Source organism: Electrona antarctica (genome assembly GCF_951216825.1).
Source record: "Electrona antarctica genome assembly, chromosome: 20".
NCBI lineage: Eukaryota > Metazoa > Chordata > Actinopteri > Myctophiformes > Myctophidae > Electrona > Electrona antarctica.
The window spans coordinates 37,485,818-37,508,634 of NC_136801.1; the positions used below are offsets into that span (position 1 = coordinate 37,485,818).

Below are 22,817 nucleotides of genomic sequence, written 5' to 3' on the forward strand. Positions count from 1 at the left end.
CATTGTCAGAAACAGAACATCGTCAGTGAGTAAGAGTGGCGGGGCATTTAACCCATTCTGACCTGAGATCAGATTCTAAAAATGTCTTCTACATCCAGACAGTTTTCTGAAAAAGCTGTTTCTATGTCAGTCGTTCTTCGATTTTTCAAAAAATAGCAGATCTACAAGCTCATAGCGCGCCACTCGGTGGCGCGCTATGAGCTTGTAGATCTGTTATTTTTCAATAGCTAAAGCATAACATAATGCTAACACCAAAAGGGGTTCCCGCCCAAAATGGGTTAATTTGCCATGGTGTCACATGTTAATTCTATCCAGACTCCCTGAATAAATAGATTTATCTCTGCCGGACACTTCTTTTCAGTAGCAAAGCAGTAGAATCGGCAAAGGCCAATCAATCAGTGAAAAAAGCATGAAGGGAAAATGTTGCGTTTTCCAGAAAACCCTTCAGGAAAAGATCAGGAAAAAGCGGGAAGAGTTTGGAATGGCTCATCTGTATATAGGCTATATTAGGAACTTGTGTCGGTCGGTGTCGGTGTCGGTGGAGGGATAAACTCACCACCAGAGTGGGCACGCCGGCCACCAGCGCGTACAGCAGCACGGGCGGCACCGCGCTGCTCTCCTCGGGTCCCAGGTAGGGCTTGGTGTAGGCCAGGTCGTAGCAGAAGAAGCCCTGCACGTGCACGCCGAACGTGTCCGTGCACTCGAAGTAGTACGCCAGCATGACCGTGCCCGCCATGATCACCAGCTGGAAGTAGAGCATGATGGTTGGTCGGTCGGTCAGAGAGAGAGAGAGAGAAAGAGAGAGAGAGAGAGAGAGGCGTGGGAGACTTAGGAGCGTCCCCCCCCCTCCAAGACTAGGAGACTAGGAGCGTTGCATCGAACAGGTTCCCCCCCAAGACCAGGAGTCGCATCAAACAGGTTCCCACCCAAGACTAGGAGACTTGGGAGCGTCGCATCGAACAGGTTCCCACCCAAGACTAGGAGACTTAGGAGCGTTGCATCGAACAGGTTCCCCCCAAGACTTAGGAGCGTTGCATAGAACAGGTTCCCCCCCAAGACTAGGAGACTTGGGAGCGTCGCATCAAACAGGTTCGCCCACAAGACTAGGATCGTCGCATCCAACAGGTTCCCCCCAAGACTAGGAGACTTAGGAGCGTCGCATCCAACAGGTTCCCCCCAAGACTAGGAAAAATAGGAGTGTCGTGTCGAACAGGTTACCCCAACTAGGAGCCTCTCATCGAACACATTTCCCCCCCACTCCACTACTCCACTCCACAGCCAGAGGAGCGCACCGCACGCACGCAAGAGGAGAGGACTCTCCCCTGTCGTTCTCAATCGCTCTCTCGCCTCTTCTCTACTCTCTCCTGCCTTCGCCCCTCTTTAGCGGCGCACACGCCAAAGAGCCACGATGGTATAGAGGGTTTTTTTTGGGAAGCTGCTCAGACAGTCATCGTCATCATCATCATCCTCATCATCATTGCTCCCGGGGATCTCGCTAACGGACGCATCGTCATGACTGACTTTGCGCGCGGTGCTGCGAGCGGAGACGCTTATCTGGCAACGATGGCTGTGCGAACGCACCGCAACCCCTTCTTCTTCTTCTTCCCCTTCTGTGCTCGCTCGCTCGCTCGTACTCGGATTATACTGAACACACACACACAGAGAGAGAGAGAGAGAGAGAGAGAGAGAGAGAGAGAGAATAGTGGGAGGGGAGGGTGGGAGGGAGCTAGAGATGGATGGAGAGAGACAGAGAGAGATGGCTGCGCGAGGGTGTAAGCCAGCAGAGGCTCGGTCACGCTTTCGGTGTGTGTGTGTGTGCGTGTGTGTGAGAGACACTATTAAAGGGCGACAGATAATTTCAGAACATACATCGCGATCTCGCTGTGTGTATGCGTGTGTGCGTGTGTGCGCGCGTGCATGCGTGCGTGCCACTATCAAAGGGCGGCTCCATACATTCCCAGATAAGATGAATGGAGACAGAGAGAAGAATGTGTGAAAGACGGGAGAGAGAGAGAGAGAGAGAGAGAGAGAGAGAGAGAGAGAGAGAGAGAGAGAGAGAGAGAAAGCAAGATGGGGGATGACCTGCTCGCTGAAGCAACACATCGCTCCGCTGTGCCGCTTTTCAAATCCCAAATCCAACAGCTTGTGTCGTACGTGCACTGTGTCGGCGTTCAGAGAGCTGACGACGCCGCGCGCCGCTGGACCTAAAGCGTGTCGTCCGCCGCCTACATTATTATCTGACGAGATGACGTGTGAAAGAACAAACTGCCTAGTCGATGGAAATCCCAGAGGCAAATATTGTACTTTTACTCCACTACAATTATTTGAAAACTTGAGTTACTAGGCTGGTTACTTTGTAGATTCAGATAATTTATTACAAAACACACTAACCACACACTTACTAGCCATCGGCTATTTTCAAAAGATTTTGTATACATTTTGAACTTGTGAAATTCTGCACAATGAATACTATTAGTAATAAGTACATTTTGAATTGCACAATGAATACTATTAGTATTTTAAGTACATTTTGAACTGCACAATGAATACTATTAGTACTTTAAGTACATTTTGAACTGCACAATGAATACTTTTAGTACTTTAAGTACATTTTGAACTGCACAATGAATACTATTAGTACTTTAAGTACATTTTGAACTGCACAATGAATACTATTAGTACTTTAAGTACATTTTGAACTGCACAATGAATACTATTAGTACTTTAAGTACATTTTGAACTGCACAATGAATACTATTAGTACTTTAAGTACATTTTGAACTGCACAATGAATACTATTAGTACTTTAAGTACATTTTGAACTGCACAATGAATACTAAACAGTTTAAGTGCCAGGGACGTTAAGACGAGCCCGATATCACTATGTACTGATTGCCAGGGACGACGGGGACGTTAAGACGATTTTGAAAATTCCTCTAATCTGGTGTACAGGTTATGACATGCACATTACATGCACAATAGAATTACATTTTCTTTATTTTATTTATAATGGGAAAAGTGGCACCCAGGACCAAAACTGGTGTCCACCCCCTGGCACCCAAAGTTTTAAGTACATTTTGAAACCAAACACTAATTGAATACTTTATTGGCGGTTTAAGAAAATGTACAGAAAAAAACGCCAAATGGACTCCACTTTTGTACTTTTACTCAGGTACATTTTTAATTCCGGACTTTTACTTGTAACAGAGTGTTTCTACATTGCAGAATTGATACTTTTACTTAAGTAAAAAATTAAGGTATCAGTATCGTCAATGATCGGCAGCTGATCCCCATGTTTAACCAGTTGTCCAGTTCCAACCCATTTTGGACAACATGTCATTTCTACGTCTCTCTGTGAGTGTGCGTACGTACGTTTGTAATCCACGTAACTCCAGAACCGTTCGCCCCACAGACTTCAAATTTGACACACGCGTTCCACACCACCACAGGGAGTGCACTGCCCAGTGTCGAGTGGGTCGTCGGATGCACGGTTGTCCAGAACTGCCACAAAAGGCTCTGGTCAGGCTCAGCCAGTGGACCTAATGAGCCTCAGTCCCTTCACCTGTACAATTCCCGGCCTCTGCCTCAGCCAATTGATTGCCATGGCAACCTCACACCTGACATTTGATTACTTAATCTCATCCCATTACACCAAAAACGCCTTAATGTTTTTGGGCTTTGTATTAATTCATTTCCTGACCTTGAAATAGTCATTCACGCCCTCATTTCATCACGCCTCGACTACTGCAACTCCATTTACTCCGGCCTCAACAAAAAAGCTATTTCCCGTCTACAACTCATACAGAACTCTGCCGCCCGACTACTTACAAACACAAGAAAACGGGACCATATCACACCCATACTAGCTGGCCTCCACTGGCTGCCTGTGGGCTCCAGGTGCGATTTTAAATGTCTTCTTATTACTTATAAAGCCTTAAACGGAATGGCCCCCACCTATATCCTTGATATGCCTTCCCCTCACAAACCTGAACGCACCCTTAGATCGGCAGATAAGGCCCTCCTTGATGTCCCTAAGACTAAACTAGTTACACGTGGTGATCGGGCATTTTCCGCCCGGGCACCTATAGGTTGTGGAATGCACTGCCGACACAGCTAAGGCTAGCACCCTCTGTGCCTATATTTAAATCACAATTAAAGACCTACCTCTACACCAAATATTATTTGACTGTACATATTTAATTACTGTTACTGTATTTCCTGTATTTCTACTGTATTTGCTGTTGTTTTTTTTTTTACTTGATGTGTTCATTGATTTTTTGTTTTGCTTTATCCTGCTCTGTGCAGCACTTTGGAACATTGTTTTAAAAAGGTGCTATATAAATAAAATTCATTATCATTATCATTATCGTCTCGCTATTATTTGCCGTAAAGCGGGGCTCCCGGTCGCTAGGCAACGCTCAGCTGGCTGCGTTTTGCCCTCCCCAAGATGGCGGCCCGCACACAATGCTGGGGCAGCCGATCTTTATAGCCGTTTTTCTCTGAATTTACGGAACAACTCGCTGATGTTAGGAGCTAAATACTAAATCGTTGTTACTGCACGGTTAAAAAAATGTATGCTTCTGAAGACTCTTAAATAGACGTTCACATTAACTGTTTTTTTGTGGGACCGGAAACGGTCTAGTTTTCCAAGTGAAATAGAACGCCGTCTATGGTGGCGGTAGCCGACAGCGCCGGGGGGTTTAGTGGCGGTCATTGATCAATGAGATTTTTAAAGATAAAGATTAAAGAAGATGTTTATTTATTTTAACAAAACATTGGTCAAAACTTCAATAATCCATGTTCTAGGACTCTCCAAAGTCCTCATCAGAGCCAAAATGTGGGTATCGGCCAGGCTCTATTGAATACTGTTATAAACTGAATTACGAGTGTCTCGTAATAACCAATTTCTGGCAGTGGGGAAATATATTTAATTGGTTGTCCAGGCAACTGGAAAGGGATATTCAGGCAGATGGCTGTTTAGCAATATTTGGTTGCTGTGATGAGACAAGGACTCTTCCCTCCCACCAAAAACAGATCCTTAAGGCATGTATGGTTGCTGCCAAAATAAAAATGTCTCCAATTGTCGTGTTTTTTGTGCTTTTCTGTCATTTTGATGTCTTGTGTGTCTTGTATTTGACGGAAAATCTAAATAAAGATAATAATAAGAAATAATCCACACCTGTGTGAAGTGAGGGGCGCTAATATATTAAAGTCTAACTCATGTTGATTAGGTGATGTAATGGTGATGTAAAACAAACGGTGCCAACACAAACATTAAACACCATTAACAATAAAGAGACAATATGACGTAATGAGGCACGTAAATGTTCCCTTCATTGTCAATGGCATTTAGAAAACCAACATTGAACTAAAGACAAACATTAACCCATTTTGGACGGGAACCCCTTTTGGTGTTTTAAACATTATGTTATAATTTAGCTATTGAAAAATAGCAGATCTACAAGTTCATAGCTTGTAGGTCTGCTATTTTTGAAAATTCGTGAAAATATTTATTTCAGAAAACTGGAGGATTTAGAAGATTTTTTTTTAAATTTCGAGGTCAGGCCTAAATGGGTTAAACCTGTGTATAGGAGGGCCCTAAAAAAAAATCACACTTGTGGTGAAGTGAGGGGCGCTCTTATCATCATACATCATCATATTCCGGCCAATCACAATTGGCGTCCTAACTTTCTATCCTCAAATCCGTGGTACACACAGACACAGAAAGCTATCTATAGGATCATCATACATCACATGCACGTGCTCCGCCAATCAAAACATCGCTATGGGGGGTAACACACAAACACACAAAGCTGGGTATAGTAGGGGGCTAGCGCCCCTCAAAAACGACGGAATTGAGATGCTATTGGATACAAGACAGGGAGATAAAAAGACAGGGGGGACGTGGGATACAAAACCACAGGAAGATGGATGGACAGGGCGAGGCCAGACGGATGATGGATATAGACAGCGTGTATTAAGCTGTGTGACACATGATTAATGGCCCCATTAACATGTCATTCTGTCACTGGACCCACACAGCTCACTGTGTGCGCAGTGCACCGCCTGACTATATACAAGTGGTGGAAGGTAACAAAGTACTGTACTTAAGTACAATTTGGAGGTATTTGTATTGGAATATCTTTTCCTCTGCCAAAATTTGTCACTACCGAAACATAGACTTTTATACAAGGTATGCCCATATGATGACCACGGATATGGCCTAAAAGTGTGAAAAACTTATTTCATTTCACTACGCCTTTAAAGCTGTTTTTCTTATCCATGTTTTGCCTAGCATTGTAGAGTTAAGCTAAAAACTAGATAAAATTGTCACTACCGAAACAGTTGGGCTTCCACACGATCTAGCACCGAAGTTCACACAATTATACAAATTATAACAATTATACAAAATACAAATTTCACACAATTTCCAACTCTGAATTTGAACCAATTCGGTAGAATGGCTCATATACGGGCTCGACGTGCACGCTCACCGTGTCTATAGGCCTGTCACAGTTGTTACATAAGACCCTAATCACAATTGTGTTTTGCATAATCGTCAATCATTTCCACATATTCCACATGTGACTTTGAGGTACGTATATATGACAGAAAGTCTACCTTCGGTCAAAATGTTCTCTCCATCAAAGGTTGTCAATACTGGAATGAGCTTCCCAATTTCACAGCTTTTTGAAACAGTGGCTAAAAAAATGTATGACTCTCAGTCCACCCTACCCTAGCAATAGTTTGAATCTTTTATTATTTTCTCTTTTCACTGTGTTTGAAATGCATTGTGTTTTTGCATGCTGTCCTCTCACGTCTTGTCTCAGTTTTGTTTAGTGTGAAAGTATAATGAGCATATCTGCTAAATCCGGTGTATTTACGCTACATGTTTAATGTAATGTTTATTAACCCATTTAGGCCTGACCTCAAAATTTAAAAAAAAATCTTCTAAATCCTCCAGTTTTCTGAAATAAATATTTTCACGATTTTTCAAAAATAGCAGACCTACAAGCTCGTAGCGCGCCACTCGGTGGCGCGCTATGAGCTTGTAGATCTGCTATTTTTCAATAGCTAAATTATAACAATGTTTAAAACACCAAAAGGGGTTCCCGCCCAGAATGGGTTAATAGGCTCTGTCCCGTCCAAATAAACAAATAAAGTAAAGCAAATGACTAAATTGTTAATGTCCATACAATACATGTTCAAAAGAAAAAATCAGAAATAGCTGATCTACAAGCTTCACGCCTCACTTTGTGACATGTTTTGGGGGAAACTGGAACGATTTTGAATCGTCAAAAATAAGATTTTATTTACACAAATCGCTTTTGTTTTCCCCCCCAACAACACCCCGTATTCATTGCTATTTATCTTCACTTTTATTACAAACCCCACAAGATATCTAACTCACAGACTTAAAGGACAACTTTTGTTTTTTTCAACCAAGGTTCATGTTTTAGGTTGTTATTAGAGAAAGTAAAAGATGAGTGTTCATTTTTTTTAATTTGCTGCTTTCTTTCGTTTTAGCGATTTTAGCTGTTTTTGACAGGGGGGCGGGGGCATTCGAACATGGGGCTAAATATGTATTTTTTTTACCAAATTTTATAGCGATTTATTTTTGTATTATTTACTATAGTCCTACTAGACTCCAGGAAATTACATCTGGCCATAAAGATTACAGGATCTACTGAATGTGAAGGGGTTACAAACTGACATGTTGAGCCCTACAACACAGTATGGCATCCCCCTATAGTACCCCCCTTCACATTCAGTTCATCCTGTAATCTTTATGGCCAGATGTAATTTCCTGGAGTCTAGTAGTAAATAATACAAAAATAAATCGCTATAAAATTTGGTAAAAAGATACATATTTAGCCCCATGTCCGAATGCCCCCGCCCCCCTAACAGCTAAAATCGCTAAAACGAAAGAAAGCAGCAAATGAAAAAACATTTACACTCATCTTTTACTTTCTCTAATAACAACCTAAAACATGAACCGTGGTTGAAAAAAACTCCATGAATGAACAGTAAACAAGGAAAGTCTGCTTTCATCTTCGCCACAGACAAATGGCAGAAAATCCAGGACTCTCTGAAACGGCACTACTTGATGATGCAACACATAACGACTGTATACGTGTTTTCTGTAACCCCAGTCTATTAGCACCATAATGCCCATTATATTATATTTTCATCATAGGCCTACTTATCTAAACTTGTGTTATTTTGTTGTTGTTCATTTTGTACTTTGTGATCATGTTGTACTCAGTGCGTCCTTGCAAAAGAGAGCATGCTCTCCAAAATATCTGGATTCAAACATGGCCCCACTTAGCCTTTGCATGCGTGTGGAGGAGAGTTGTGTTCTCTGAGTGCCCCCCAGGGCAGGCGCGTTGGCACGCTGCCAACGTGGCACGTCGTGGAAACGTAAACATGTCACAGCGCATCTGTCCCCGAGTGCCGATGCAGTGACACACAGAGCTGTGTGGCATTGGTTGGACAGCGACTAAGTATATTCACTGTTTAAGGTACTGTTTAACCCATTTAGGCCTGACCTCGAAATTTAAAAACAAATCTTCTAAATCCTCCAGTTTTCTGAAATAAATATTTTCACGATTTTTCAAAAATAGCAGATCTACAAGCTCGTAGCGCGCCACCGAGTGGCGCGCTACGAGCTTGTAGATCTGCTATTTTTCAATAGCTAAATGATAACATAATGTTTAAAACACCAAAAGGGGTTCCCCTCCCAAAATGGGTTAAGTCAGGGGTGGGCAAGATTTTTTTCCCAAGGGGCCAAATGAGGAACAGGAAAATGTTTTGGAGGGCCGGGCCAAAACGGCTGAACTCAATTCTGCATAATATTAATTTAATTTCTATATAAAACCGCAGTAAATGCTTAGTAGTCCATACAGTATTTCGTCGAATCTTCTCCGTTCGGCCACCCACTTTTGTTTTTTGGCACAGACATGTTTTGAGGAGTGAAAAGGAAGGTAACAGGTTGTCAATCACACAAAATTCACTGCAGGACACAGATGGCGATTGCGTGTACGTGAATAAACAGGCTTCAAAATAAAAGCAATCTACACGCTCACAATGTGACACATTGTGAGCGTGTACATCTGCCATTTTCAAAAGATTTTTCATACATTTGAAAACTTGAAACGGATCATTCTGCATATAGAGTACTTTTACTTTTGGTGCTATAAGTACAGTAGCCTACACTTTGATGCCAATACTTGTGCACTATATTACTTTTAACCCATTTTGGGCGGGAACCCCTTTTGGTGTTAGCATTATGTTATGCTTTAGCTATTGAAAAATAGCAGATCTACAAGCTCATAGCGCGCCACCGAGTGGCGCGCTATGAACTTGTAGATCTGCTATTTTATGAAAAATCGAAGAACGACTGACATAGAAACATATCTTTTTCAGAAAACTGTCAGGATGTAGAAGACATTTTTTAGAATCTGATCTCAGGTCAAAATGGGATAAGTACATTCTGAATTATGGACATGTACTTGTAAGTATTGTAGTTATTTCTGCATTGGAGTATTGAGTTTGTAGTAGAAAATGTGAGTGACTTTTTTTTTCCCCCCACCACTGGCTGCCAACATGTCAGAGTGCATCTATCGTTTGAGTGCCACATTATTGACACACTGCACTGCACTGCACCGGGAGGCCCTCAGTGGACTGTCAGCCATGTCAACACAGGAGACGGAAATGCACAGTCAGTCACTGCTGATGACATGCTGCTCAGGCCGACCAGCGCTGGAAAGCAACCAAAGTGTAAATGGTAAATGGTGCATTTATATAGCGCCTTTATCCAAGGCGCTTTACATAGATTGTGCATTACATTCACCCATTCACACACACATTCATACACCGATTGCGGCGGAAGCCATGCAAGGTACCAACCAGCACATCGGGAGCAATTTGGGGTTCAGTGTCTTGCCCAAGGACACTTCGACATGTAGACAGGAGGAGCCGGGATTCGAACCGCCGACCCATGGATCATTGGACGACCTGCTCTACCTCTTGAGCCACAGTCGCCCATGTGCATGTACTTAAGTACTGTACTTTAGTACAATGTTGGGGTATTTGTATACTTGAGTATTTCCAATACTTTTGCTTCTACTCCACTACATCTCAGAGGCACATATTGCACTTTTACTCTATAGTACAATTTTTGGAGAACTTTAGTTGCTAGGGGGCTGGTCGTTATTTCAATAGGAGAAGGGGGGGGTGGCTGGATGCACCATGGTGCATAGGGGATGTCTATTTCTTACAAAATTGTACGTAAGTACAGTGCTTCAGTTAACCCATTTTGAGTGGGAACCCCTTTTGGTGTTTTAAACATTATGGTCTACTTTAGCTATTGAAAAATAGCAGATCTACAAGCTCATAGCGCGGCAGCGAGTGCCGCACTATGAACTTGTAGGTCTGCTATTTTTGAAAAATCGTGAAAATGTGCCTCAAATCTTTGAATATATATTCTTTCAGAGTTTCAGTTTTTTAACTCAAATCCTTGCTTCTGGGGGATCCCTGGAACAACATATTTTCAGATGGGGGTCGGCGGCCAAATTCATATCATTTTTGGGGTGCTTGACATGAAATATTGAGAACCACTGATATAGAAACATGAGGTTTTTCCAGAAAAAAATACATTTTAAAAAGATTTTTTTTTTTTTTTTTTCGACGTCAGGCCTAAATGGGTTAATGTACTTAGTTACTTTACACCACTGGTAACAAGATGAGGAGAACACTGCAGGGGCGGATGGACTGGGAACAAAAATCTGCCTGTGAATTAAATTGACAGCGGCCCACGTATCTGTCCAAAAACGGACACAAAAATAGTCAAATCGTTTGAGCAGACATGAGCCAAAGCACGTCTATGAAATAAAGAGAAGGACTCTGCAGCGTGATAATTACAAGGACCAGACCTCAACGTCAATCTTATCAACCCATTTAGGCCTGACCTCGAAATTTAAAAACAAATCTTCTAAATCCTCCAGTTTTCTGAAATAAATATTTTCACGATTTAAAAAAAATAGCAGACCTACAAGCTCGTAGCGCGCCACTCGGTGGCGCGCTATGAGCTTATTTTTCACATGCTAAATTATAACATGTTTGAAACACCAAAAGGGGTTCCCGCCCAAAATGGGTTAAACAACGTAGTATTATGAATAAGGACAAAAAGATACAAAAAAAACCTTCCACCCCCTCTCCCATCTCCACCCTCTTTTCTTCTTTCCCTCTCCATCCGTGTGTGTTCATGTCCCATCGATGCAGTGTTCAATTTGCTGACTGGAAATATGACGAAAAATATTCCTTCGAGTGACAAAAACGAAATAAAAACTAAGCTATGATAACAAAAACTATAACAAATATGTTAATAATTCTGTCAACAAATAAGTTGTGCGTGGGTGTCACACTCCTGAAATAGTCGATCTACAAGCTCACAACACGTTGAGGAGCATATCGATCGAAATGTTTGGTATAGCAACCGGTCTACAAATCAGGCATTGCGATGCCATCAAAGCCTGAAACCCGCCTACTACTAGTGACACCATCGATGGGGAATCCAAGCTAATAATAAGAAACGGCAGGGGGTTTATTCCTGGAAAGTTAGCATGCTAAAATCTAAAGCTACTGTTCTCGCATTAATACAATTTGAAATATGATTTTAAATGACAAAAGTAACCTTCCTACCGATGATGATGTCACTGGAAAGCGGGTTCGAGAACTGCCCTCCTCTGAGACACAGACAGAGTGAACAAAAAGTGTCAAGGTCAGGTATCTGACAACTTCTTGTGATAGACACTAGAATGTCTAATCAAGACAAATAATTTGTCTAATAAGACAAATCATTTGTCTAATCATTTGTCTAGTGTCTACTAGACCAGGGGTTCTCAACGTTTTTGGCCGGGGACCCCCGGAAATGCTTTGGCAATGTCTCGGGACCCCCGCCCCGCCCCCTCCCGACCCCCAATATAAATTGACTGCTACAATAACCTTAAACCATTTTGGGCGGGAACCCCTTTTGGTGTTTTAAGCATTGTTATAATTTAGCTATTGAAAAATAGCAGATCTACAAGCTCATAGCGCGCCACCGAGTGGCGCGCTACGAGCTTGTAGGTCTGCTATTTCTTAAAAAAATCGTGAAAATATATCTTTTTTTTTTTTGAAAATAATTTGGCGACCCCCCGAGGGGTCGCGACCCACGGGTTGAGAACTCCTGGTCTACTAGACAAATTGAGTTGAATTGAAAAGAGAGAAGTTACAGTAGCAGTGGATGCTATTGAAATCGGCATGGACAGAGAAGGGTCGAAATGATCACCACATGGTGTGCAAAATGAATATATTTAAATGTATGTAAATACAACTAACTTAACTCTGAGGGAGCGCACAAATTCAAAAAGTGCTGCTTTGTGCAAAATTATATAATAATTAATAATAATTATAATAATAAGCAAAAAATATAGCTGCAAGCAGCGATAAGACGGGGCCATGCAAAAGGAAAAACTCATTTTTTTCTTTATTGCTGCATTCCTTGAGCGGGCTGAGCCAGCAGCAGCTGAACGAGTTGGTCCTCAACTGCGAAAAATTACTTGTCTTGCCTTGACTTGTTCTACTGGATCTGGAAAAATAATTTCATTTCATATTTATTTATTTTTGTCTCCACCAGGCCGAAGGCATGGGGAGAGAGTATGTTTTGCACTCCGTCCGTGTGTGTGTCCGTCCGTGTGTGTGTCCGTCCGTGTGTCCTTCCGTCCGTCCGTTACCAGCTAATCTCCGGCACCGTTAACCCGGTCGATGCCAAACTTTGCACACACACTCCCTGGATGCCAACGATGAACCTCTGCCCTGCATTTTCCAGAACGGCCTGTTATAGCGCCACCATGAGGCAGCTTTTCACATTGTTTACCTAAAACTGCACCGATCTGCGTGAAACGTTGCATGCACACTCCCTAGAGGCCAAGCACAAACCTTTCGCCTGCATTTTCCGCATCTGCCTTTTATAGCGCCACCAGGAGGCCGACCTTTGTAAAACATTTTTTTTGATATTACTCCTCCAAATTCTGTCCAAAAATCTCACAAATCGTTACACAGTATCTCTATGGTCATGTGCTCAAGTCGGATCTGTCCGATATTTCATATTCCATCCTAATTGGCTATAATTGGCTTTCACAGTTTGCAAGATTGCCCCGTTTTGAACACAAGCCTCAAATCATGAACGCAGCATGCAATTTACGTGAAATCTTTCACACATTTTCTTACTAGGCTGAGGAATATATCCCACCCTTTTCACATTGGCCTGTTATAGCGCCACCAACAGGTTGATTTTTGCAAAACACATTTTTGGAATAAAATGCCTCAAGTCATCCAATTGCCATCAAAGGCAAACATGTTTATATTACTCCTAAACATTTTGCCAAACATCTCACACAGTCCTATCCTCCTGGTGGAGACCTGTGCCCAGAAGGGCACTTTTTCTAGTTTCAGTTATGGTTTTACATGATCATATACATTTTTACTTTGTACTTATTATTTTTTACATATTCCATACAGAAAAGAAAAGGAGCAGGAAGAAGATAAATCTTATTTATACCTGCCCCTATCATTAAAAAAAACATCTAATTGATGCTGCCACCAACCATACATGATTACATCAAATAAAAAAATAAATAAAAAACAACCAATTGATGCTGCCACCAACCATACATGATTACATCAAAAAAGAAAGAAAAAAAAACTCAAAAAAATTGAGTCTAGTGTTGACAAAATGTTGTGTGTGTCTGTCTGTCTGTCTGTCTGTCTGTCTGTCTGCGTGCGTGCGTGCGTGCGTGCGTGCGTGCGTGCGTGCGTCAGACGGCAGGCACAGGCGGAAGGAGTTGACATTTCAATAGTCAGATAAGATGGCAGACTGCTGAGGCCAGACACAGACAGAAAGGCAGAGGATGAAATCATATAAACCACTGATCTCCATCCTCCTAATGACTCAACAAGTTAAATGTCATCAAAAGCATTTGAGACTAAAGTAAGTCTGTTTAACCCATTTTGGGCGGGAACCCCTTTTGGTGTTAGCATTATGTTATACTTTAGCTATTGAAAAATAGCAGATCTACAAGCTCATAGCGCGCCACCGAGTGGCGCGCTACGAGCTTGTAGATCTGCTATTTTTGAAAAATCGAAGAACGACTGACATAGAAACATAGCTTTTTTCAGAAAACTGTCAGGATTTAGAAGACATTTTTAGAATCTGATCTCAGGTAAGCTTAGGGCCGATTCATACTCTTATTTAGTACCAAAAGAAGAAAGGTCCCAGACCAGAGGTTAGTTAGGCTCTAATAATGTAAGTTCATACTCTGATGGCCGGGTGTGGCTCCCTTCTATTCAGTCAGCAGCCAGGTGTCACAGCTGTCCTGAATATGGGTGATTGGGGAGTCACATCACATGTCTAGGAAAGCTCAACTCACTACACATGACACGCTGTTTTGGATCGTCGCGCACACGCACACGCACACACACACACACACACACATTACATTACAGTCATTTAGCAGACGCTTTTATCCAAAGCGACTTACAATAAGTGTATTCAACATAGGTAGGGAACAAAAACTACTAATCACCAGAAGTCTTTAGTGCATTTTCTGCAAAAACAAGCAACCAAGAGTATACCTAGCGCTAAGGTAAAACACACACACACACACAATGGATAAAAGATACAAAAACAAATTTCACCCACTTTTTTTCATTGTAAATGTGTGATTTGACAGTAAAACTGATGATTTTTGTTTCAGGTCAGTTGCTGAAGGCTGCTGAGAAGGAGGAGGAAGACTCTAGCATTCTTTTGCATATCAAAGATAAAGATTGTGTGGCTCTGGAAGTGCGTTTCCACAGGTCCTGTTACAGAGAATACACAAGGTCCTTGTCAAAGGCTACGGCAACCAGTGGCGTGCACAGATAGACACTAGGGGGTGCTAGAGCACCCCCTGCCCTTTTGGCAATGTGCCCTTTTGAAAAAAAAAGGAAAAAAAACTTTTTTTTGTCTTTTTTTTTTATTTTTCAAAAATAGCAGACCTACAAGTTCATAGCGCGCCACTCGGTGGCGCGCTATGAGCTTGTAGATCTGCTATTTTTCAATAGCTAAAGCATAACATAATGCTAACACCAAAAGGGGTTCCCGCCCAAAATGGATTAAGGCAACCGGCCGGTTCCACGCGCTGCACAAGGTGCCCTTTTTTAACTTGAGCACCTGCCCCTCTAAATGTCTGTGCACGCCACTGACGGCAACACATACTGCAACCACAGATGAAGTGTGAGTGCATTGCATTAACACTTTGCACATTTCAAAAGTAAGGCTTTGACCAACAACATATACTCTGTATTTTGTCTGTCTTTAGATACATATAATGTTGACAGCAGACCCCTTTGCACAGGTTATGTATGTTTTTGTCTGCGTGTGTGATTTCAGAAATGAACAACCCTTTGCTGCGAGCTACAATCTTCTGTGTACCACATTCTTCGTTAACCGTTTCCGTCCATACGTCCTAGGGGTCCCAATCGACGCGCCCATAGGACGTCTGTAGACGTCCTAGCGCATCCTCAATGATACCGGGCGAGAGAGGAATATTCTGATTTTATTCATTTGTCAGTTCGCCTTTCAGCTACCGTATGCTACGCTCTGTGCTCATGTTAGCTTACCGTTGACTTAGCTGTTAGCGCGGCAGAAAGAATGACTCGTCTCTCCTAATCCAGGGCGCTCTCCGTGGTTTTGAACTGATCGATAAACCAGCGCTTCATTTCTGCTCCTCATCCGTCTCTCCCGCAAAATATGAACGCTTTTTGGATCATATAGAGCGTCGCAGTCCCGCCTCCTACCCTGGACCAGGAAATGAAACCCAATGCATTATTCTCATAGACATTTCGTAAAGTATTTATTTAAAGACGTTTACGCCGCGGACAAAGCCAACTCGAGTCGTGACAACTCATGACAACACAAACAATATTTTGGACCAAACAAATAATTAGAAAGAAGAAAAAAACGGCAGGTTACAACACTTTTTTTGTTGTTTTTCTTCTTTGTAATTATTTGTTTGGTCCAAAATATTGTTTGTGTTGTCATGAGTTGTCACAACTCGAGTTGTCCGCGGCCTAACCGTCTTTAAATAAATACTTTAAGAAATGTTTATGAGAATAATGCATTGGGTTTTATTTCCTGGTCCAGGGTAGGAGGCGGGACTGCGACGCTCTATAGCGTATAACTTAAAACGATAGCAATGTAAGCTAGCAATGTAAAGCAAACTGTTTTTAGCGGATTGTTTCCGGGTCGTGGGTTTCAGAGTAAAAGCGGCCATGTCTTTCCGGCACCCCAGAGCTCCTATTTTGAAGGAATCCCGGCACCGATTGTGTTAAGAAGAATGAGTATATTGATGCTTCAGACTACAGCTAACTGTGTCCTTGACAGTTCAGTACAGAAAACATTTTTCATACTGAAAAATTTCCATTTTATTGATTTTTTCTCTCACAAGAAAGGCTATGACAGTATGTTTAACCCATTTTGGGCGGGAATCCCTTTTGGTGTTAGCATTATGTTATGCTTTAGCTATTGAAAAATAGCAGATCTACAAGCTCATAGCGCGCCACCGAGTGGCGCGCTACGAGCTTGTAGGTCTGCTATTTTTGAAAAATCGAAGAACCACTGACATAGAAACATAGCTTTTTCAGAAAACTGTCAGGATGTAGAAGACATTTTTAGAATCTGATCTCAGGTCAACATGGGTTAAACTAATTTGTTTCTCATTGTGAAAAAAATCCCTTTATTTATACAAATTGTGCTCGTCTTTTTCTATATTTTCATTTTGCAGGCAGGATAAACTGAAAAGGCGGTTGGCCTCTGAACTGTTTTTTGTTGAAAAAGGATCAGCAGATACACTGTTAGACAGGCTACCTCATCCATCAGACACGACAACAACTGAGTCAACCGAGGTAAGCCAAGCCGTAAGCCAAGCTGAAAGTGACAATGAAGAACACACATCTGGACAAACTACAGAGCACACAAGGACACTGTACTGTATAGTGCAGGACTGATATTAAAGAGACTTGTAAATGAATCTCCCGGTATGAAATCCCTCCCACAGCAGAGGATTTGAATGTTTCTGAAGCAAAATCTTTTGTGCCAGTTGAACTATTCAATGTCATTTACTGGATTATAGGTGCAACAGAGGAACCAAAATGGTAAATGGTGCATTTATATAGCACCTTTATCCAAGGCGCTTTACAGAGATTGTGCATTATATTACATTCACCCATTCATACACCGATGGCAGCGGAAACCATGCAAGGCACCAACTAGCACATCGGGAGCAATTAGGGGTTCAGTGTCTTGCTCAAGGACACTTCGACAGTAACTCTGGGGGAGCCCGGGTTCGAACTGGCAACCTTACGGTTACCATCCAGACACTCTACCCCTGAGCCACCGCCGCCAACACTAGACTGTTATGTTGATATTTGTTAGCAGGCCAGGCCGAAAAGTGAAGTTCCTTGGCCCTTAAGAGTAGGGGCTAAGGGGGAAAGCGATCACTGCGGTTAGTTGGGTCCTGGACATGACGAATGTCCAGCCTGACGAAGGCTCCAGGGGGCAAAGAGCAAGAATTACTATTTTGTTGTCACTCCTTGGAAGCATGGAATTGTGGACAAAATCCTATCGGACGACAACAAAATATTCTAAGTCGTGGGTTTGAGACGCCGAATCTCATCAAATGGTGGTATGTGGTTGTGGCTCAAATGCTGAATAAATAATGGACCTTGATATGAAAAGTGTTGAAAATCCCTGCCCTATATATACTGTAGGAATTGTGAAAGGGAACCATTATATAGAGGGAATCAAATCCTACAGGATGCAAACCCTAGTTGTCATGCTGTAGTCTTCTGCCTGAATGTTCCCCAATAAATCATCTTCACGTCACCCCGAGTGAATATCATATTTTCCATAATAGCATTACGAACCAGAATCAAACGATTCTAGGGCCCTTTGTCTTGTTTCTTGTATCCTGCTTGAAAGCAGCGAGAGGGGAAAAAAAAGAAAAGGTTGTCAGGGAGTATACACTATTAAATGCTGCTGAAATGAACTGGATATCAAAGCCAAGTATACAGCTGAGATAAAGATACATTTCTTTGTCATCTTCACGAGGGTAAAGCCTGGATATTCCCCGGAGGGCAAGGAATCCTAGTGAGCTTGAGCTAACGAGCTTCATCATTCGCCCAAACACACAGGTGCTCAAAGTGGAGTGCAACATGAAAAGTGCAGGTAAGCAACTTTAAAATACAATAAGAAAATATAGCTGCAAGCACCGATAAGACGGGACCAAGCAATAAGCCCTTTAGGCTGTGCAACAGTGCCACTTTAGGTCATCCAGCGGTATTGCAGCTGTTCGTAGCCCAAATATACAGACACATATATAGCTGCATGCAGCTATATTTTTTGTACAAATGTTCATGTACAAACTTCTCTTCAACTGGGATTTCAGATAATGGTCCATAGATTAATTGTGTGTAGAACATTTCACGCAAATTGCTCCAAAATTTCGGCAGAAAAGGTGTAAGCGTTTTTCAAACTGCTCAAAATGGCGGAAACTCTGAGGTGGAGCTTACTGGTCAAAGTGACAGATGTGTTCCGCATGAGTCAAGACACATGGCTTTTGGCCAAACGAGGCCTGTTAAATGATTTCATTTTCAAATGATTGTTATAGCGCCCCCTTTGGCCAATTGGAATAAGACTTGTTTCAGCACTACTTGGCATGACCCTCTACCATACTGTAATGTTTCATAAACATGTGACTCTGCTATGTACATGTATTGGGGGCAGAAGAAGAATTTTCATAATACTGAAATATTCATTGACTCATAAAACCTTTTTTTCCCACTTATTCTTTTTTACTCCTGATGTTTTTGTCGATATTGGTTCAAATATTGGTTCAAAGTTTGTGTGTAGAAAATTTCGTGAATTTTGATCAAAGATCCTGGGAGGAGATCGATTTTAACACATATAATTCAAACGGTGGGAGGTCAAAAGTCAGAACACGGAAGTTGTTCGGCATGAGGAGACGCATATGTGTATCGAAATTTTATTTCTAATGGTCAAACGGTTCATGCCTGTTAAAAGTTTGCATGTTCACATTAGTGTACCGATCAGCAGACGCATAACATACTGTACTCTACCAAGACACCATCAAAACGACACAACATAGAATCTATGAAGAAGCTATGAATAGCCCGGTTAATTATGCTCGATATACCGTATAAGAAATGCTTAGGCAGGATATTTTTAACTCACATCTTTGCTTCTGGGAGGGTCCCTGGAACAACATATTTTCAGATGGTGGTCGGCGGCCAAATACATACATTTTTGGGGGTCCTTGACATGACATAGTTTGAGAACCACTGATATATAGAAACACAGGTTTTTCTGAAAACTGTCATGATTTAGAAGACATGTATAGAATCAGGTTTAAATGGGTTAGAGTATGTTTGATTGCACCATTTTTGCCTGTGGCAACACTGTGACCCAGATACATTAACCCGTTTTGGGCGGGAACCCCTTTTTGGTGTTAGCATCATGTTATGCTTTAGCTATTGAAAAATAGCAGATCTACAAGCTCATAGCGCGCCACCGAGTGGCGCGCTACGAGCTTGTAGGTCTGCTATTTTTTTTAAAGTCGTGAAAATGTGGCGCAAATCTTTGAATATATATTTCTTATACATTTTTAACTAAAATATTGGCTTCTGGGGGGTCCCTGGAACTACATATTTTGAGATGGGGGTCCGTGGCCCAATAGAGATAATTCTGGGGCTCCTTGACATGAAAAAGGTTGAGCACCACTGACATAGAAACATGGGTTTTTCAGCAAACATTTAGGATTTAGAAGCCTTGTTTTTTAATCGACCTCAGTCCAAAATGGGTTAAATACATCAAAGACAAATCTGGATGAGGAAAATAAAAAAATCAGCTAACAGCCATGCCTGTCACTTTGAAATGCATGTCCATATCTCCTGCATGCGGAAATTAAATCCAACCAGTAGCTAATTGGCGAGGGGACATGGTGACGATGAATCAAATAAATGATTGGCACAATGGGACACAATTATTTTTGCTTTTGTCTAGTCTGACAGCGAGTTGAGCATTGGTGGTACTCAAGTGCTGTACCAAATTACAGTTTTGAGGTAATTTTACTTTACTTGAGAATCTTTTTTGATAAAATGGTAAATGGTTTATTTATATAGCGGCGCAATCCATAGATTGGGTGATTCACCCATTCACACACACATTCATACATCGATGGCGACGGAAACCATGCAAGGCACAAACCTGCTCATCAGGAGCAATTAGGGGTTCAGTGTCTTGCTCAAGGACACTTCGACACTAACTCTGGGGGAGCCCAGCTCTGGGGGTTACCATCCGTACCGCCGCCCCATACATACTTATATTCCACTACACCTCAGAGGCAAATATTGTACTTTTTACTCAGCTACAATTATTAGAAAACTTTAGTTACTCGACCGTTACTTGTTTTACAGTAGTACTGAAAACATACATTAACTACTTAAGCCTAATTTATTTATCTATTCAAAATGGATGAAAAACAATATATGCTGATTGAAAATATGTATGCTATTTTTATTTCCGGTACTGCAACAACAGATGGCAATACTTTTGTACTTTCACTCAAGTAATATTTTGATTTTGAAAACCCGATATTTTCATATTGTGATATTGTTACTTCCACATAAAAACTGGGAAAGCAACGGTGTCACTTTATATTGTATACGTCGGCTACTCAAAAATAGCAGATATACACAGTACAAGCTCACAGCACGAGTGTGCAGTGCACATCTGCTTTTTGTTTTAAACCTTGAAAGTTTGAGAACTATACCGATTCCGCAGCCATTAGCGGAGTCGTCGGCACCAGGTCTTAACCCATTTTGGGGCGGGAACCCCTTTTGGTGTTAGCGTTATGTTATGCTTTAGCTATTGAAAAATAGCAGATCTACAAGCTCATAGCGCGCCACCGAGTGGCGCGCTACGAGCTTGTAGGTCTGCTATTTTTGAAAAATCGAAGAATGACTGACATAGAAACATGGCTTTTTCAGAAAACCGTCAGGATGTAGAAGACATTTTTAGAATCTGATCTCAGGTCAGAATGGGTTAAGTAGGAACTGTGAGTGCTTCTTCCACTACCGAGTGTGCATGGAGAAGAGGAGAAGTCTTTGATTTCATCATAAAGCAGCAGTTGTCAGAATGGAGGCGGAGTGTCAAACTTCAAAGAAAACACACGCTTCCCAGCAGCTGTGGCTTATCTGGCGCGTGTCGCACTTAATAAAGCAGGGGTCTTCATCTTTCTTTCTTTCTCCAGGCCAAGGAGTAGCTGGGAGAGAGATGAAGCAGCTATAGGGATCCCCATTTTCCATTGATTTCACAGGTGGCTCCAACCATAGATTTGTTTGATGGCGCCAACGTCGTTTGACCTCAACACTTAGTAAACCCCATGACCATTGGCTCTGTACTTGGTCAGAATCTTTTTTTCCATTTACACAGCAAATGTCTTTGCCAAAAATAGCCGATCTACAAGCTCACAGCGTGCCACAGCATGACACGTTGTGAGCTTGTAGATCTGCTGGTTAAAGGACCACTTCACCACTTTTCAACCTATCTTTATATAATAGGTCCTCACTAATAATCATGAAAAAATGGCGCAATCTTTTTCTACTCGGTCTGTGTCTCATAGGAGGGCTGTGGGCAGTTCAGAAACCGTCCTCCAGTGACATCATCGATGGGGAATACAAGCTAATAGAAACTGCAGGGTTTCTAGTCCTGAAAAGTTGCAATGCGAAAATGGAAGCCATCGTTCTCACGATAATGAAAATCTAAACATTTTTGTAAAAAAATCTGCCTAATGATGATGTCACTGGAGGACGGTTTCTAAACTGCCCACAGCCCTCCTATGAGACACAGACTGAGTAGAAAGAAATCGTGCCATTTTATCATGATTATTAGTGAGGACCTATTATATGAAGATAGGTTGAAAAGTGGTGAAGTGGTCCTTTAAAGGAGAATTCCATACTAAAAGGCTTTCTTGCCTTTATTTGTAGTTGTTATGTCCCCACCAAAGAGGTCCAGGTGTTATTTTGTGCAAAAGCTCCTTATTGCCTATTTCCCCTACCACAAGTAAGACGCGTGGACGCGGGAAGCGAACGCAGCTGTTGTGGCTGACACACACACACATAGCTTTATTTTATTTATTTTTTTAGATTTTTATTTTTTTTCTGTGCATGTGTGCGTGCGAGCGTGCATGCGTGCATGTGTGCGTGCATGTGTGTGTGTTTTTGTGTGTGATACAGCCGCTCCCTCTGGTGGCAGGCGGGTCGTGTTACAGCGTGACACACACACACAGACAGACAGACAGAAATGTTCTGCTGGCTCTCATAGTAAAGGCTCACTGGCGTTCGCAATAAGCCCTAAATGAATTGCATTGAATGGGAATTGAATGGGGCTATGGGGTGTTGTGCTAATTTGCTTATTTCCATCGCTCAAAATAATAATTTCTTTGTATATATCCTCTCTTCATAATGTAAATAATATCCCAAGCGGCACACTTTACTACTTATTTCGATGGAAACAAGCAAATTAGCACAACACCCCATAGCCCCATTCAATTCCCATTCAATTCAATGCAATTCATTGAGGGCTTATGTTAGGGGAAATAGCCAATAAGGAGTTTTTGCACAAAAAAACACCTGGACCTCTTTGGTGGGGACGTAAC

The 22,817-nt window shown here is 41.9% G+C and overlaps 1 protein-coding gene across 5 annotated transcripts in view; it reads right to left on the reverse strand.

Moving 5' to 3' along the window:
- The window catches only part of plppr5b (phospholipid phosphatase related 5b), a gene marked incomplete at its 5' end in the record, with an annotated part of 206,257 nt that overhangs the window by 125,140 nt on the left and 58,300 nt on the right, over positions 1-22,817 (reverse strand). For 3 of the 5 annotated variants that reach the window (XM_079490194.1, XM_079490196.1, XM_079490193.1), the window contains one exon: positions 557-745. In XM_079490194.1, the coding sequence (XP_079346320.1) occupies positions 557-745 (189 nt within the window). Of the gene's footprint in view, positions 1-556; positions 761-22,817 lie in introns of those variants that run through there. The other 2 variants (XM_079490197.1, XM_079490195.1) reach the window with 1 other exon arrangement.